The sequence below is a fragment of the Physeter macrocephalus genome, chromosome 2, assembly GCF_002837175.3.
Source record: "Physeter macrocephalus isolate SW-GA chromosome 2, ASM283717v5, whole genome shotgun sequence".
Lineage (NCBI taxonomy): Eukaryota > Metazoa > Chordata > Mammalia > Artiodactyla > Physeteridae > Physeter > Physeter macrocephalus.
In genome coordinates this window covers 58800256-58819008 of record NC_041215.1, presented here as the reverse complement: position 1 = coordinate 58819008, position 18753 = coordinate 58800256, and the positions used below count along the sequence as shown (strand labels likewise).

Here is an 18753-nt window from a genome sequence, read left to right as displayed (position 1 = left end):
TTAGACAGACACATTGCTGACTATTGAAGTCCACTTACACAATGGAATGTTTGATTAAAGCACTGAGCGAATATAGGAGAATGTATTACCCAGTCCCTGACTCTAATGTGTCCCAGTTGAAGGAAGCTAACCTTTTTTTAGCAGCTACCAAAAGACAGGAACTATGCTATTGTTTTCAATTTTTAGAACAGTTTTCTAGGGGTAGTTATATCAGTTTGGGTCTTCTGGGAAACAGACACTTAAGTGGAATTTGAAGTACAGATTTATTAGGGAAAATGCCTATGAGAGGAAAAAGGGAACAGGGACAGAACTGGCAGGGACAGCCTTCAGACCTGATGTAGTTCTGACTCTGTGAAAGGAAAAGGGGGAAGGAAAAAGTGGGTAGGAGGAGCCTCAGACTGTGATGTAGCCTTGAGAAAATCTCCCACTTGGAGCTGGGGACTCCCCAGAGCACTAGAGGAGCCTCATGTTGGGCAGAAACATTCAGGCTCTAGTCTGCGTGCTGTGCTTAGGCGGTGGCTGGGAGCAGCCTGGGGAGAGCAGGTCCTTGCTTGAATGCCCTGGTGGATCCTGAAGGCGCAGCAGCCCAAGGCTGTCTGCTGACTGCACTCAGCACAGCAGGTTCTCACTCCAGGGGAAGTCTCGGCATGCACCTCTATGACCGCCACAGTAGATAATACTATCCTTACTTCCTACAGGAGAAAGCTAAGTCCCCACTAAGAAATTTGTTGGCGGTCACAATTAATTGTTAATCAACTGTGCTCCAGTATAAAAATTAAAAAAAAATAGGTGGGCCCCAAGATTCAACCCCTTTGTCTGACTCCAGCAAAGCTCTGTCCACCGTAGTGCTCCACTAGTACACATAGCTGTGTAGTGTAGATGGATCTCTGGCCCCCAACTTCTATGTGCAAGAAATAGCTCATTTTCTACTTTGACCCCTTAGCCCACTGGGCAGGCAGGATGTTTAGCTACGCTTGCAGCTGCCTTTACCCTAGTCCAGGGCAGAACAAAGACAAAGGGTGGGGCTGGCGGGAAGTTGAGGGAGTGAGGGGTAGAGTTCCAATGCAGGCAACCTATTCATTGACCAAATCCACGTGGTCCTTAAGGATGGAGGCTGTGCTGCATCAGACCTTATCGGGAACAGGGGGTCTTTGGCAAGACTGGGAGACACATAGCCCCTCCTCTCTGGGACATTGGCAAGAGAGCTCCCTTCTCTTCTCTGTCTGAGGGAGTGGAGGTTTCTTCCTTTTTTCCCCCTCTTGTTACTATTAAAGGAACTCTCTGCTTTTGTTGTATCTAAAAGCATCCTCACCTTCTTTTGTTTCCAGAGGCAGTTAGCACAAAATGTTTCCAACCAATTTAGGCTTTGGGGACACAAAATCCAGAAGGGGAAATGGAGAGCTGGCAATTTCTTGCCACAGACACCTCCCTCCCCCACCAGACAAGGAAGCACAGACCCTGCCACCTGCTTAAATGGTGGAAAATGAAGAGGGAAGGTACAAAAGGAAAAACACGGATTCATAGCTCAGATCTCGTTGGCCGTGTCTGAGTTCACTTACGTAGAGATCCACAGTGTGAGGGCAGCGCTGGTTCTGTGAGGTCCCAGACATGGCGTTAAGATCTGTGGGGACTTGAGGGCAGTTAGGCCTGTGTAATTTCATTTGACACAGCGATCAGACTCACCCAACAGGAGGAAGGCATTTCACACATCTGCTCAAATGCAAATGCTGAGAAGAATGGGACGGCTTTCTAAGTAGAGACCTTGTCTCTAATTGCGTTCAGTTGGTGGCAGGGATGGGGGTGGAGTGGGCTCTAGGACCTGATGTCAGGTGTCGTAGAAGGAATCTCCTCTGGTGAAGGCTGAAGGCTATGGTAGCTAACATCCCTTCCCAACTCTGACACTCTTATTCTATCTAGATTTTGGAAGTGATCAGCACAGACATGTTATTGAAATCAAGGGTTGTAGAGCCCAGGGAAAAGGAGAGTATAAACATAAGCAGAAGATATATCAAGTCAAGTAATATGCTTATTGTTTCAAAACATGATTAAGATGTTTCACAAAACGACATGTGGGCACGTCTGAAGACGTGGTATCCATGTCTCCATATGGGTAAACCAGACAAACTCAAATATTTAGTCATTTCAATTCTGTGTAGCTCACCTACGATCAACCTTCTTGGTGAGAACTAAAATACACTGAGCAAACATTATTTAAGCTTTAGGCCTGTTACCTTGCTAGGTGCTAGAGAGACAAAGGCACGTTCCTGCCTTCAAGGAGCAGATAGTCTAAAAAGGTTCCATTGGTTGAGTCAACTCTTGGCAAACAATTTGTTAGGTCATAAATATCGTTGCAGATACTACTTTATAAATCTTTTTTAGATTAAAAGAGAAATTTAGATCAGGGTTTCTCCACAATTGACATTGTAGGTTGGATAATTTTTTATTATAGGGACCTGTCCTGTACATTGTAGGATTTTAGCAGCATCTCTGGCCAGTAACAAACCCCAAGTTGTGGCAACTGAAAATATCTTTAGACATTGTCAAATGCCCCTTAGGGAAAAACGTCACTCCTGGTTGAGAACCACTGGTTTAGATGAATATCTACACAAGTTTTGGTTAATAATGTTATAAGAAGTCTCAGTAAGTGATACCTTGAGATGCATTTCAGGTGAATTGAACTTGTTCCTTTTTAATTTGATCTTTTTATGAGAATGAGTTTATTAACATTTATTCCTAATAATTACTAGAGAAAATAACTTGTATCTTATTAAAATTGATGTATTTTAGCTGCTGAGACAGTTGATAGTTGAGTATGTATACAGTACATGTTACATCTGAAATAACTGGAACCAAGAAAAGATACGTGCACTTAAATGCACATAATACTGTGAGCTGCCTTAGGATGTGTCCTCGTGTCAGGAATCTCTTAACAGCCTCATGCACTGCAAAGGCAGCTTTACCCTGTCATTATTTCAGCAGGGTAAACACTTCCTTGTTTTATATAATTGGTTCGATAACCTGGAATTCTAAACAAGCAGTCTGGATAAGCAAGGTTACCTTGTATTTAATATTTTCTAAACACTCTTTACATTATTAAACATGTTCATTTAATATTGTTTGAATAGCATTTGTAATGCTAAGAAGGAATTGTACACTGTATTTTGGCATTCACGAAAAAAATCTTCGGATTATAAAAACCAGTAGTAGTCTCAAAATGTATCTGCATTTGTCCCTACCCTACTTCAAGACCATAATTATCATTTTCATCCAAAGATGGGTGATCACTGTGTCATTTTAGTTCCTCTAGGAGAATTTGCAACTTGCTAAATTGGCCACTGCGTCTCCAATCTGAAAAGTCAGCAAATTACACTGGTGGAATCTCACATTGCTAAGAAATTAAAGGCGGCAGTCTTTAGAAAGGGAAGTCTAAAAGAGTACTGAAAAAAGTTGACTCTCTATAGCCAGAAAAATGAATTCAGGGGCTATTGAAGCAAAAAGGGAACTTGAAAAGCACCCTGTGTAGTATTTCCTGGAGTGTGTTCTTCCCACTACAAGTTCCATATGCAATGTCAACAGGTGGAAAGCACTTTGGTACCAAAAATGTTTGAGAAAACACCTAAGTAAACAAACGTAGACTGGTTTCTTTACAACAAGAGCCTTAATGTGCTAATGAGCATTTTATATCTCCATTAGGATAGGTGATGTACAGTGCTTCCGCTGAATTTTGACTATAGAACCATTTTAGTGTTTCATGGCACAGTTCTAAGGAAAGACTGATCATGTTACAAATGATGGGACTGAAACCAAGAGAGGTGAACTGGCTTTCCAAAGGTCATGCACCTTGGGCAAAGCCAGCGTAAGATCTCTCTCTCCTCATCTAGCAAGCCTTTAGAGGGTGAATGGAAACAGAAGGGCCATTATGTATTTTCCTGTAGAGAGAATCATGGGTTTCATGGGTGAGGCTTCTTCTAAGAGTGGGGTCAGCAAACTTTTTCAGTAAAGAGCCATATAGTAAATATTTTAGGCTTTGTGGGCCATGTGGTCTTCTTCACAAAACTACACAACTCTGCCTTGGTTGCAGGAAAGCAGCCACACACAGTATGTAAACAAATACAAGTGTTCCAGTCAAATTTTGTTTATAGAAGCAGGAGGCAGGCCCAATGTAGCCAGGCCACCAAAGTTGCCATCCTTGCTCTAGGACAAGGTTCTGGTTACCTATTTCTGTGCAACGAACTACCCCGAAACTTAGTGACTTCAAATGACAACCACTTGGTGGTACTCAGCTGGTGGCTGACCTGGTCCCTTAGCAGGAATGGTTGGAAGGCTGCTCAGATTCAAGGAGAGGGGACATAAACCCTTCGTCTCTATGCGGGGAGTGTCAGAGAACTTGTGGCCATTTTTAATCTGCCATGGACAGAAAGATGAGCTGGGAGCATGGGCTACTGAATAGTTCTACTCTGGAAAAGGGAGGAACTTTCCTTCATTGCCTGCTCTGGATTCACAGAAGAAAAGTTGTGATGCAGACAGAAAAGGGGTCTGTGGGACTAGAACCCATAAGCCCTTTTCATAATGTATTTTTATATGACCAGCCTGAATTTGCATTTGGAATAGCCTTCTGTACACTAACTATAGTGTTGGATTTCATTTTGCTTCTACCAGGTATTGGTGCCCTTTTCCTTTTCAGAGAAGTTGAAAATAGTACATTGTAAGAAGAGCAAAGTTCAAATTGCCCCAGTACTATGGTCACAAGAGCTACGTAATGCATGGTGAGAAAAGCAGATAGGCAGACAATTGAATATATTAGCTACAAGCTGGTTTGTGTTACCAAAAGCTGACCCTAGTTCTTTGAGCTCTATAATTTTTCTGTGCGTGTAAAACGACATTGATCGCTGTCTCTGCTAGAGGGGAGTGTGTCTCCTCCACAGTCTTGCAAACCTCTAACATTACAGTAACCATGGTCATTCTCTTCTATCACTCTTCATTTTCCATTGCTGAATGGACTCAGATTTATTAAACACAGAACTCTGAAGTGAGTGACGGGTGCTCAGTATCCTATCACAATAGTATTGCTATCATGGTAGTAATTTTCCACCGCCCTTTTCCAGTAATTTTATTTACATTATTTAGAATTGTGTGAATTCACCTACCTGAAGCGCCATCCCCATTGGTGCATTCATTATTACAGAGCCTCTGGATGGTCATAGTTTAATTCACAACATTACTTTTGAAAAAAGAGAATAATTGATTTCAGATGTTTCCTTCATGAAACAAGGCCACATGGGATCTAGTTTCTCTCAGTCCTAAGGCGACTACTCTTGCAGGAATTTCAGCCACCCAACTTAGATATACCGAGTTAGGGATACTTCAATACGATGATTTAAAGCATTGGATTAATATGGACTTAACAAAAACACTGGGTGCCTTTTCTGCAGACAGTAGTACGGGTAAATGCTGTTATAATCTTTGAAGAATAAGAGTGGACAGGATGGGAGTTCCCTGGCGGCCCAGTGGTTAGGACTCAGAGCTTTCACTGCCATGGCCCCAGATTTAATCCCTGGTCAGGGAACTAAGATCCCACAAGCCACACAGTGCGGCCAAATAAATAAATAAATAAAAAGCAGGACCATCTTAAAAGAAAAAAAGAACGGACAGGATGGATGGGTGTGATGAGGAAAATGTGGTTGGGTTCAGAATGAATGTCACGGATCATTAAAAGAGAGGAACTAGAAGGGATCAAAGTCACTGTATTCTTTGCCTTCATGTTTTCCCCACCCATCAGTGGCAGGAATTCTGATTGTCTTTCCCTTTTGGCTCATTAAAGTGGAAACTGTGCCTGAAACTAACTGCTAGAGCCCCATGATATTGGTAGGCTTTCCTTTATCCCCATGAGATCTCCTAAATCTTTCAAAATCCCTTTAACTTAGAGTTTCCTATCACTAGTTGACCAGTGAGTTGAGTACTCAGGAATTCAAAAGCTTTAATAATATAAAGAATACAATTTTGATATGAAAGAAACATTGGTTGGTTATTTTATAATTAGCATTGCATATTTGCCATTCAGCCATATTATTTCACTGAATAGTACTTGCCAGTCTTTTTTTTTTTTTAATGGTGGCAGATTCAGGATCTCTATATTCCAATAACAAAGAAGTAAAAGTATGCTCACCCCTATTATTTCTTTTTTCCACTTAGAAATAGGAAAGATGCTCCATGTGAGGTTTTTATCTCTGCACAACAAATAAATGTAAAATAATGCATATACCATGGGAGAGTTTGTATATATTTAATCACCTGGCTAGCTAATATTCAGTAATGCACCAACTTTTTTAAAAAGTTAAGCTTAAACTGCAAAATTAATTTCTAAGTTTTATAAACTTTTTTTTTTTTTTTTGGTACGCGGGCCTCTCACCGTTGTGGCCTTAGGGCTTCCCTGGTGGCGCAGTGGTTGCGCGTCCGCCTGCCGATGCAGGGGACGCGGGTTCGTGCCCCAGTCCGGGAAGATCCCACATGCCGCGGAGCGGCTGGGCCCGTGAGCCATGGCCGCTGAGCCTGCGCGTCCAGGGCCTGTGCTCCGCGGCGGGAGGGGCCGCGGCGGTGAGAGGCCCGCGTACTGCAAAAAAAAAAAATGTTTAATAACAACTCCTAGATAAAACGTATAAGAAATTGTGTTTGTTTTAATGAGATTCTCCCTCTTTGCTAGAAAGTATATATTTCACAGTCATAAAGAAAGACATGCCCACTCTCTCTATATCTTCCCTACCAAGAGAATGTAAAAGAAATAAAGGAACCTGTTCCAGTTGTCAGTGTAGGAACTGAAATGTGCTCCATTTTTTCTAAAAACTAGGGTGACTGACCATTCCATTTCTCCCCAGTTTTCCAGATTTTGGCACTGATAGTCCCAAGTACCCAGAAACACTCAGTCCCCGGCAAACCAGGAGGGTTGGTTGCTCTAATTCAGGTGCCTTCCTTAGGAACGTTTGTGATACTCTGTGAATGAAGAACTAGACAGATCTTTAAATACTTAAAAAAAATTTTAAAAAGCTATTGCAGATTTTCTTTATTCCCATTTTATTCAGCTTCAATCTTTCCCTTTCTTCCCTGTCATTTTTGTTCTCTGGACCACTGGATAAGCTAGAGGTATGTTTTTCACTCTTGTTATTTCTAATGCTTTAGTTTTTCATTTTTCTGAAAGAGGTTGTCCAGAAAAGGGACCTACTCTGCCTGGTTTTCTGGTGATTTGTTTTGACTCCTCTGTTCACTCCTTATTTACTTTGGAAGCCACATTATTTTTGCCCACCTCAGCTGAAGAAAATATCCCATCACAAAATGTCAGAGGCGCGTGCTATGTCTGTCGGTGCTTTGAAAACAGCTCAGAGTTACCCTTATCTCCGGCAGTCCCAAGAGCATGGTATCACTGAGTGGGTAATTGTTCACTGCCCCACACCCTCTTCTCCTGATTAGATAGCTCTCTGCATCCATATCCCATGCTGGAGGCTTCACGTATTACACAGTAAGGAGCTAGCTAGGCTTGAACTTTTTTTTTTTAAATAAATTTATTTTATTTATTTATTTTTGGCTGCGTTGGGTCTTTGTTGCTGCGCCGGGGCTTTCTCTAGTTGTGGCGAGCGGGGTCTACTCTTCGTTGGCGCACTCGGGCTTCTCATTGTGGTGGCTTCTCTGTTGCAGAGCACGGGCTCTAGGTGCGCAGGCTTCGGTAGTTGTGGCGCATGGGCTTCAGTAGTTGTGGCGCACGGGCTCTAGAGCACAGGCTCAGTAGCTGTGCGCAGAGGCTCAATTGCTCCGCGGCATGTGGGATCTTCCTGGACCAGGGCCCGAACCCGTGTCCCCTGCATTGGCAGTCAGATTCTTAACCACTGCACCACCAGGGAAGCCCAAACTTTTAAATTTATGAAAAATTGGCGAAGCTGGTTTGCATAATTCATTCGTCTGCTTTTCGTTGAATTTCTCTCTGTATAATTAAAAAAAAAATTTTTTTTTCTCCCTATCCTCATTTCCTAACACTCTGGTCTAATCAGCTGTGTTATTTCCTAAACAGTTGAAAAGAAAAATTGTCACAGATATCCAGGCTGTGAGATTCCTCTTAGTTGGAAATAAGCCGCATATGTCGGTATTCATTCAGAGGCTGAAATTTGCTTTGCTCTGTGCTTTTGAAAGCCTAAAAGTAATTTCAGATCATCTTCTATCATATAGCTGTCTTTTTAGCAGTGCAAAAGCTTAGTTTCCTAGAAATGATTGAGGCTTCAGCAAACAGCCATGTGCTGATATATACAAATTCTATCCATTGGCAAAGAGAAGTACTTTAATAAAACTCCTTGTAATTAAGTGTATGTTTAATTGTGTCTGAAGCCCCGACCATGTAACATGTGAAACAGCCAGGGAGATAGAAATCTCTTTCAAATAACACTCTGCAATGAGGGCTGCTTACCTTGTTTTGCCCTCTCTGGACTTTGCAAACCTGGCTGTAATAGTTAGAACCCTCAGTCCAAGTGTCGCTGGAAGGTTCATTAACTTGGGACCTCATGAAAGCAAGGAAATGACTTGTTGAGATTACACATTGTTGAGATCCCACATTAAAGAATGAGATCTACCTAACTGAATTATACAGTTAACATAAATAACACTATGTAAACAGCAGACTCCAGATCAAATAGAATTTGTGTACGATTTTAGCCTGGAGTGGCTGACAGAGTGGTCCCTTGTTCCAGTGCTGCGCAGTTTCCTCTTTCTTCCTCCTGTGTCATCTGTCTGAGTCTGTGCACGCCCTTTGGGATGGGGCTGTTCTTGTTCCACTCAAGTTAGCACTGCAATGCTATCAGAGGATGCAATGTGTGTATCAGAGCATTAGGGACATTTCTCAGAGTCTATATTTGTAACTGTTGATGGCTTAGATTAATGGGGGGAGGGAGCTTTTGATTGCAGGAGACAGGCACTCCCTTGATTTGCTTTAGTGGAAAGAGGATTTATTGTAAGGATGTATGTTGACTGACACTGTAGGAACTAGCTGTTTTCCTATTCTCTCATGGGCTCTATCGTCTCTTCCATTGTGTCTTTGCTCCTCTTTGTCTGTTTTATTCTCTTCCCTCTACAGATAGAATTCTTTGACTTATAATTTTCTCTCCCTCATAAATTTAACTTTCACATATCTCTCTGGGCCTCCTTCTAAATCCAGAACTTGAAGCTGCAGCTCTGAACATTCACTGGCTCAGTCTCTGTTGTTCTGAATTAAAGTCCTGGTGTGATGTCGGGTATTATGGATTTTAATACTTGTCTCTCCCCCGAGACTGGATGTTTCTTGAGCATAGGGATGAAGTCTGTTTTCTTTGCCACAGTATACCCACAGTGCCTAGCACAGAATAGGTACCGAGTAAACATTTTATGAATGAATAAAATATGCAAAAACCCATCTGAAATCCACTAATAAGTGTTCTTGTGGGGGAAAGGTTTCTACATGACTTCAACTGGCTGAGTCTTCTCAAACACCAGTCGGTTTAGACTGAAGCCACCTTATTCCTTTCCCAGTTGCTAAACGTATCTCACTGCTCCAAGGACTTTGAAACTGCCTTGCAAATTAGGGTCAGTAAAGATCAGTAAAGATCAATGTGATGAAAACATGCAAAGAGTAAATGTTGGGAGAGAGATTGTTTCCATGGTGACTTCTGCTTCAGGGAGCCCTCGTGCTGATGAGAGTGAGTCAGCTGACCCACCACCAACTCAGAGTCATCCAGCTGTTATGAACCTGCAATCCACCTGCCGCATCAAGTGTTGATGGCAGTAACCCTGTACTTGATTCATTACTGGGAGCTCCTTCTTTGGGTAAAATGAGCTTGTAAAAGCAGGTGGAAGTGGTGCAAGAGGGAAGGGGTGGATCCAGCGGCTGAAAGTCAGGGGTGTGCTTTCACTTACCCATGGAATGGCTTTTCTCTTTATGAGGTGCCACGGTTATCTGACTGTCCCTCAGGGAATCTGTGTCCCGGTTATATTCTGTGTTCCTGACCACACTGCAGTGACAGAGGGGCCACTCTGCTCCTTTGGGGCGGAAGAACAACTTCCTGATTATAGAACAGGTGCTGGACAAAGTCCTTACTGACAGAAACATGGACCTCAGATACTTCTTGGCTGAACTACCCCCAACTCCCTGCCTACCACCTCTGCAATCAAGTATTCGTTCTTGTTCTTTTTTAACCATTTCACACAATGATCCTCTGGTAGCAGAAGTCACTGTACTGTGGTTTTCTACTCTTGATCCTAAACCTTTCGTATTGCTTTACCACGAGACAGATAACAGATAACATTTTCACCAACATTCTAAAAATTACCTAAGTAAATGTTATTTCCTCCAACATAGTTACTTTGGGAGATGTAATGTTTATTCCAGTGATACATTTGTTACTGAAACATTTTTAGAACTCCTCTTTCAGTACCATTAACTTGCTTCTTTCTTATTCTGAAGTATAATTCAAAACTTTTATATAGCATATAAAAGAATGTATTCAGTAAGTATCTATAGGAATATATGGATAAAGATGTGAATACATATGTGTTTTCACTCTATTTTCCTTAGAACACTTTTACATGTACCTCATCTTTTTTTTTTTTTCTAAATAATGGAAGATCCAAATATTTGATGAGCTTTCCCATTTTTATGTGAATGTCCAAATTTGTGCGTGGTTAACTGTGCAGTTCTTCACTTGACTTTAACTTTAGCAACTGCCAGTGCAGCCCCTCAAGTTTGATATTTGCTACTGGACATTAGAAACAATATTATCCACACGCAGTGAAATTTTAGGTTTCATTGCCTAAAACCTGAAGTAGAAATAAAATGGATTTTCCTTGTCATCTACAGGAAATGTTTGATGTTATACTGGATGAAAACCAGCTGGAGGATGCGTGTGAACATCTGGGAGAATACCTTGAGGCCTACTGGCGTGCCACTCACACGACCAGTAGCACCCCCATGACCCCACTGCTTGGAAGGAACTTGGGCTCAACAGCACTCTCACCATATCCCACAGCAATTTCTGGGTTACAGGTAGTGTCACTTGTGCTCTTACAACCTTACATTTAAGGTTCTATAGGAAACTTGATTGAGATGGAGACTGGGAGTGGCCTAGAGAACCATGCGTTACTATATCAAAAATCTAAAGTCTTGCCTAATCATATAGACTATTTTACATTTTTACAGACTCAGATCACTTTGGTTCATATACTTGCTCTGAAGTCTTGGCAACAAATTCTTCAGATTCACATCTTTTGGCTACATTGATTCTAACAGATACAGACTATTTTACATTTTTACAAACTCAAAAAGTGTTACCTAATCATAATCTGCCCTAGACAAAGTTACCCTGAGAGTGGCGTTTTCCTTAGAACTTTGTTCTCTGTTAATTTACAATGGCTTTTACCTAGGTACATTCATCCCTCCTATGTCTAAACCCTGCTAAGAAACTTTCTACCTACTATGCAACTCTCCATTACCTCTCCATGTCACTTCTTAAGGATTATACAGTGGTGGCACTGTTAGGCACAGGGCTAGCTAAGTAAGGTATGTGAGACGGATGGACCTTATGGCCACCCTTACCTAATCCTTCGCCCCCAGGCTGCGGGGCCTGTCCCCTAGCTTGCCCAAACAGAACATGCACATAAGTAGAGTCGCCTTGTTTGGAAACAGCCGTGAATCCCTGAGTTTTCTTAGGGGTGGGCAGGGCCCACCGGCTATGGCCAGTGTCCTTTAGGGAAGCTGGGGATGAGTGTAGGAGCAGGAGGCTTGCTCTCCTGCTCTTCTGGTGCTGCACCCAGGGCTAGATGTGGGGAGCCAGAGGCATGATGATACAAAGTGAATCTTGCCTTCCTCCATCAGTTATTATGTACCATCTACCAAGCTGCTGCTGGAATGTGGCCAAACCCCCAGCTGCCTGAGGAACAGGTAGTCAACTGAGCTCTCTTGCATCATGACTAGTTTTGTATTAATGGGTTATAATGATAGTCATAATTGTAGATCATATAGAGTTAACTCTGAGATAAATGGCACTCTCTCAAATGTTATTACAACTGTATTACTCTTTTACAAAATTGCATCTTTGTAAGCAAAAAACTGCCATGTAAATGAATAGCTTTCGAGGCTGGAAATGAACTTGGGAAACGGGCTATTGTAATATGCAGTGTATATGTGTGCCCTGGGACTCTTTCTTTCCTTGTTTCACTGCCTGCCTGCTGATCCGAGTGTGGCATTCCACTGACTGGTTTGGGTTGGCTCCGAATTGTACATTGTAGGGTGAGAAACGGATTCATGAAGCAATATGCTTCCACCTACACTAGTAGGTGGAAATGAAATGTTGCACTTTGTTTATGAATATAACACTCCTGACTTATCACCTCAAAGACATCCACGTAGAGTGCTTCTCCCAGTTTCACTTGAGTTACCGTGGTGCCCTTTATCCTGGGGCCTATTTCTCCTAGTAACCATGGGCACTTAATTGTGAGACCCCTGGCTGGGGCTCCCAGCACAGGCTGTGACTGTTGAGTGAGCTTCCTGCTGTGTGCAGGTGCACGTCCTTTAGAGGAAATGCATCTGGGTCTTTGGTTTCATCAGCATCCTGTTTCTTAACTGAGGTGACCTACCTAAGCAGGTAGACACAGCTATGATACATGTTTTCCCATGATTTGAAGAAAAACGTTAATAGCCTTTTCTGAGCGCTCAAATAAGTGTCTGAAGATATTAATTTCAAGTAATGGTATTAGAGGAATTTATATTCTGAAGATTATTTTTGCAGGACATTTCAGTTGAGGAAGCAAGAATTGTAAATATATCAGTTCACTGGTGCCATAATTATTGTGTACTTCTTTGGAGAGAATATTGCTGAGTCTTACATTTATGTAGGATGTAGAAACAAATATTTTATGGGTAGCACAAATCATAATTTTATTAAAATATTTTTAAAAGGTATCAGGCACATTCAGCTAATAAAGATGAGGTGTGTGACTTTAGGAGGAGAAAGGTTTTATCAGTTCAAGAGAGGAATAAAATAACAGATGCTATTCTGAACTTTAACTTATTTCCCAACAGTAAAATAATCCTCATTTTGCAATAGAAGTGGAATTATTAGGCCTTTGTAAATATATTAAGTTCCATTCAGCAGCTAACTTTAAATTCTATGTTTTTAATTAGGAAGCATAATTATGCAGTATTATGTAATTAAATTCATAAACTACCAGCACTTTGGCATCTTTGCATGTTGTGTCCCAAATACATAAGACCAGGTATTTCGAGCAGACCATTTGTACCTCAGAATGTTTTACTGAGTCAGATATTTAGCATCTTATTGTCCAGATCCTACTGTTGTACATACATTTGCATGTTCTAGATGAATGAAGCTGATGTAATTTAACCAGTAAACCATCTGATATTTTTAGAGTCAGCGTATGAGGTACAGCAACCACTCCACAGAGAACTCTCCAATTGAAAGGCGAAGTCTAATGACCTCTGATGAAAATTATCACAATGAAAGGGCTCGGAAGAGTAGGAACCGCTTGTCTTCCAGTTCCCAGCATAGCCGAGATCATTACCCTCTCGTGGAAGAAGATTACCCTGACTCATACCAGGACACTTACAAACCTCATAGGAACCGAGGATCGCCTGGGGGATATAGCCATGACTCTCGACATAGGCTTTGAGTCTTCAGAAACAAACAAAATATTCATCTGTTGACAATTTGCCATTGCACTGCTAGGATACAACCAATCATCTTAACTCGGCAACTACAGCACAGTATTGACTGTGCTTACGGGCTGCTGTCATTGATGCTAAGAAGGGGCAAAAAAAAAAAAAAGAAAAAATGTGTACATTATGCCCTTAAGTCTAGATGGATATTAGATGCCCAATCATGGAGATATTTTTAAGTGCAACATTTACATAACAGTACCTTTTGTTTTCTTCATTAGGTTTAGACACATCAATTTGTAATTTAAGGTACTTATCAAGGCACATATAAAATAATTTCCCATGCTGGAAATTCCAAATGACCAGTTCCAGTTGGAACCAATTTATAAACCAATTCCTGTTGGAATTTGGGTGAATCGACTAGAAAGTCTACTTGAGCATGTTGTAATCAATTTAAAAATCTGAAAAAAAAAAAGAAACTAATTAATAAAATCAAAATACCAATAGAAGCCAAAACCAGCTATGGTATTTATTTGCTGGAGATTAAATTTACACTTAAAGTTGGAATGTATAAACATTTTAATATATGTTAACGTTGCCAGAATGGCTTTTCAAACTTACCAAATGTATTGATAGTGCCAAAAAAAATCTCAAATTAATTCAGAAATTCTACAGTCTCCTCAGATTTTAATATTTTTATTTCTTTTCTGGCACGGCTGTTGTATTCAAAGTGTTTTGCTTTTTGTTTAGTCACAACCGTTAGCTTGTTTGAAGTTGGCAAAAAAAAAGACTCAAAATTTCTTTAGCAGTGAGAGAGAATAGTAAAGAGAAGCCCAGTCATAGCTGGTTATGTGAGATGGAAAATGGGGTGTTGTTTCCCCTTTAATCAATCTGAGCACAACTACATACATCCAGGAATCTGAAGTCAGACAGTAAGAATGGGACAGATCCTCCTGAGTGCAAGGCTAAACATCACCAGATGGGATTTCACCTATCCCACTTACCACAAATACGGGTTCCGTGTTTACCGCCAGCACAATTGAGTATCTTTTCATTGCTTCACTCAGTCTCTGTCTTTGAATATCTGAATGTTCTAGCCCTTCACCAAATTCTTTATAATCATGCTAAGGATTTTTTGTTTTACACGGACACACTGAATTTTGATATTGAAAGCTGCGTTTATACAAAATGATTAATTGAAAAACTGTGAAAACAAATTTAAGAGCTTGCAGTAAAAAAATAAACTTGTAGATTCAGAATAGATTTGTTTACTAAAATTGTATCATTTTTATCGCAGAGAATTATAAAGCATTTGAAGATTGAACTGCTTTATTTCTAATGAACACTCCTCTTTACCTATTAAGTCCTCACAGTTTTTCCAGTGACTATAATTACAGAATCAGTGACCTTATGTCTACTATAATCAAGGAAGCCTTAGATTCACTATGATCCAAGAAACTATTGAAATTGACCCTTTTATACAATACACAAATGTCTTTAGGAAAAGACTCTTGTTTCTAAGAGTCCGTTTTTCTAAAACTCGCATAGGATCAGGCATAAAAGTCCTTTTCTACTAGTACATGTCATGAAGCCTATTTTTTTTTGGAAAACAATAATAGTTCATATTCTGTTATCTTATTTCCCCCCATCCAATCCTTTCAATGTTTAGGCTCTCAAAGCATGTACCAGTTAAATAATTTTCTTGACCATGAAAATAGGTTCCATATTCTTAATTAGTTATGTATATATCTTGAACCTCATTATAACCCCCGCATTCCCTCTCCTCCTGTTATTCACTGTGCATACCCCATTATGAACCTGTTTAGCTGATAATGAGGATGCCTATAATCATGTAAGTTATCGCAAATATTTGATACAATAAAAAATGTGGGCTCAGTGAATTCTAAAAGTTAACATGTGATACTGGCTTGTGAGGTTCTTTTGTCATCTAGTGAAGCTTACAGAATTTTCAGTTAAGACATTTAAAAGAGCTATATCCATTAGGCACTTTACTAAACATACAACCTGCCATTACTGAATACTTTGTTAGAGCACAGAAGAGCATTTTCCAGCAAACAAACATATTTATTACATGTACAGCACATATTTGCATGAAAAAGAAAACACTAGCCAAAATATTTTTCTATATGCTTTACTGGTTTCTTATTTGTGCGCATTAAAGTATTTAATTGCAAAGAGTGCACCAAGGTGTTAAACTTAGACTAGACAGCTGTTCAGCTTTTTCTGTAGTAGCATTAGCAATCTGGCCATTTAACTACTTTAAGATATTTACATTTTATGGCAGGTAGCTGTAACAGCATTTACATATATTTCCTGGTCAGCAAGATTACCATATTCTTTCAACTTTTAAAAACCTCTTGTTTTTAACGGCCTCTCAAAGCCTAGTTTCTATGTCCTCTATGTCATGCTGATAGAAAGAGAGGTCCATTCAATATCTGTGCACAAAACCAATCTTTCCTTTACCATCAAGTGTCCATATCTGTTTTGCTTTGCATTCTTATTCAAAAGCTAACAATCTTGGAAAGGGTATAATGTATATTTTCTTGATGGATGTACTTAAATTTTTACTTTGATTTGGCATATTCTTTCCCCTTCCTTTTGTAATACATTATCTTCTCCAAATGAATAAGGGATATGCATTTTCCTTTTTCTTTTTCTTAAGCCTTAGAGTTTATTGTGTAAATGATACTAAAATACAGATATATACTAAATGAAAAGTTTTATTTTTACCAAGCACATCAAGCACCTTTGGAAAATACATATTCCATAAATACTTTGTTTTTAACTGATTTCATTTAAAGATTAGCAAATGATAAGCAGGAGAAGCAAGTCTTATAATGTTTTGAGGTTGTTTTAACTTGTAGTATAAACCACATATTCTGTAATTTCAGCATATATAATTTCAGAATATGTAAATTACATATTCTGTAAGTTCATTCAGCGAACATGTAACAATGTAGACACATGTGACAATGTGGAAGTGTAGTCTTGGAAAAAAAAGGAATGCAATTTGTCAATTCTGATGTTAATTCTCGAGGCTGTAATGTGACTCCAGTATTGTAATCAACCATGTTATCTTGTTTCCTCCAATATTTAAAGCAACACTTAGAAATGTTTATAAATGACTGATGATTCTTGCATATCTTTATACAGTTCTGTTGGAAAGAAAATTGAAATTAACAATTTAGACTGATAGTCTTTCCTAGTAAGAGAGTCTTAATTATGTGACAATGTGACATTGCTTAGTTCTTAATGAATTTTTTAAATATAAAACAAATTCTGAGAAAATTATTTGTTTCCTTTGAATAATTTGTTAATTAATTTAATTATTATTGTTGTTGTTTGCGAAATGTATTTTTGGAATGTTAACCTCTTTAACATACCTGCATACTTGAACTTGTCTTTTGTGTGAGGGCCTTAAAATTCATAATAGGAAGCTAAAGCAGTGAAAGGGAGGGAGAGAAGGAAATGATGCCAAAAGACGGTTTGCAAATTTAAACTCCTTGAATGAACATATCATAAAATGTTGTTGAGACCCAGGATGTCAGTTAAGAATGTTTTTAGGCAACCTTAATTTGCATGCTAGTGTATTTTCTTATTACACAATTTTATTTTGGTATTTGCTAAAAAATAAAAACAAAATAATGCCACTACAGAAATTGCCCTATATATTGATATTTATACTACCTCTTCTCTAGAGAAGACAATCTGTCTTTAAAGAGAAAACACTTTTCAATAAGTAGGGAATTTATTACTCTTACTGCTAACCTTGCTGCAAAGCTAAATGCGTAAACTGTTAAAATATACTTTCCCCTTAGATTTTCAACTGTTGACAAAATGCTCGTCACCCTTTCATTTCTTCCATGTTAGTGAACTTTTCTTTGAATCAGTTCACAGTTTATCAGGAGACAAGGTAAACATCTACTATGTCAGTAATCATAGGGAACAAGACAAACTGCAAGGAAATTGCTTTTGTGTGCAATTTGTTATAACATCTAGCTCCAAGTCTGAGAGCAGATTCAGAGATTTGATGTTTAAGTGAAGTTGGTTTGCAAATTCAAATTTTGTTGATCCTTGACTTCTCCTATGGACACTTAGCCATTTACTGAGTAGGATCATCTTGGACACTCATGTCATTGGAACAAACTTCATATCAATGTTTCAAATAAATGAGAATGTACCCCTTATTTCTTTTATATTTCTGCCTGTATTTCTGTCTTTTATGACACTGTTGCATGTTCTTGTCTTTATTAATTATATAAAATTCATCTTTGAATAACTTTATGAATGAAAACATTATAGGGACTTATGTAATAAAATTTGTTTCATTAGTTCCTCATACCTTTAAACATTAGTTCCTCAACACTTTAAATATTGTTAATGCTGTAACTGTTATTAAGTTACTTACTCAAGCTGTGTCTATAGGGCAGAGAACAGTCCTCTTCTTTTAGATGATAATCATGATCAAACCACTCAATACAATAGTTGTCAGGTAGACAACAAGGATAACTTTTTTGTTGTTGACTTAAGCAGTCAAGTTACTCAAAATAGTAAAACTGGTTTATATGAGCAGACAGAGCTACCGTTAAAGGTTTCTTTTTTTGTTAAAATGAACTTTCTCAAATGAAACTCATTCTCATATAGCAAGTATCTCTCTCTACTTGTGGATGGTTTCATACCAAATGCTTCATGTAATTAAGGGACATTATGAGAGGACTAGAAAATATTTCATCAGATAATCTTGACTAAGGGCTGTAACTCCCACTTACCGTGAAAGCATAAATAAGAGTGAATAGTCATGAGTTTGGGGGAGTCATAGTTACATATGAAATTTTCCTTTGTTTCTTTTGATGTATGTAAAATGTTTGTAGAAAGATGGTAGAAAATGTTATTAATGAATTTAGAGTGTTTGGGGAATACACTGATGCTTCTTCTTTGAAAATTAGAGAGTTAAAATGAGGACTATCTAGGAACCAAAATTGGCAGGCCTCCAGCTTTACAATACTTTGTAAGTGTTCTTGGTTATGTTTTGAACACTTAAATTTCTCAACAAA

The 18753-nt window shown here is 39.2% G+C and overlaps 1 protein-coding gene across 3 annotated transcripts in view; it reads left to right on the top strand.

The window, feature by feature from the left end:
- CACNB4 (calcium voltage-gated channel auxiliary subunit beta 4) overlaps positions 1-16422 on the top strand; it is a 288918-nt gene extending 272496 nt beyond the window's left edge. For all 3 annotated transcript variants that reach the window (XM_007108275.3, XM_007108276.4, XM_028477944.1), the window contains 2 exons: positions 10865-11050; positions 13432-16422. In XM_007108275.3, coding sequence (XP_007108337.1) covers positions 10865-11050; positions 13432-13692 — 447 coding nt within the window. In that variant the 3' untranslated portion in view covers positions 13693-16422. The remainder of the gene's footprint in view (positions 1-10864; positions 11051-13431) is intronic.
- The last annotated feature ends 2331 nt before the right edge of the window (positions 16423-18753 follow it).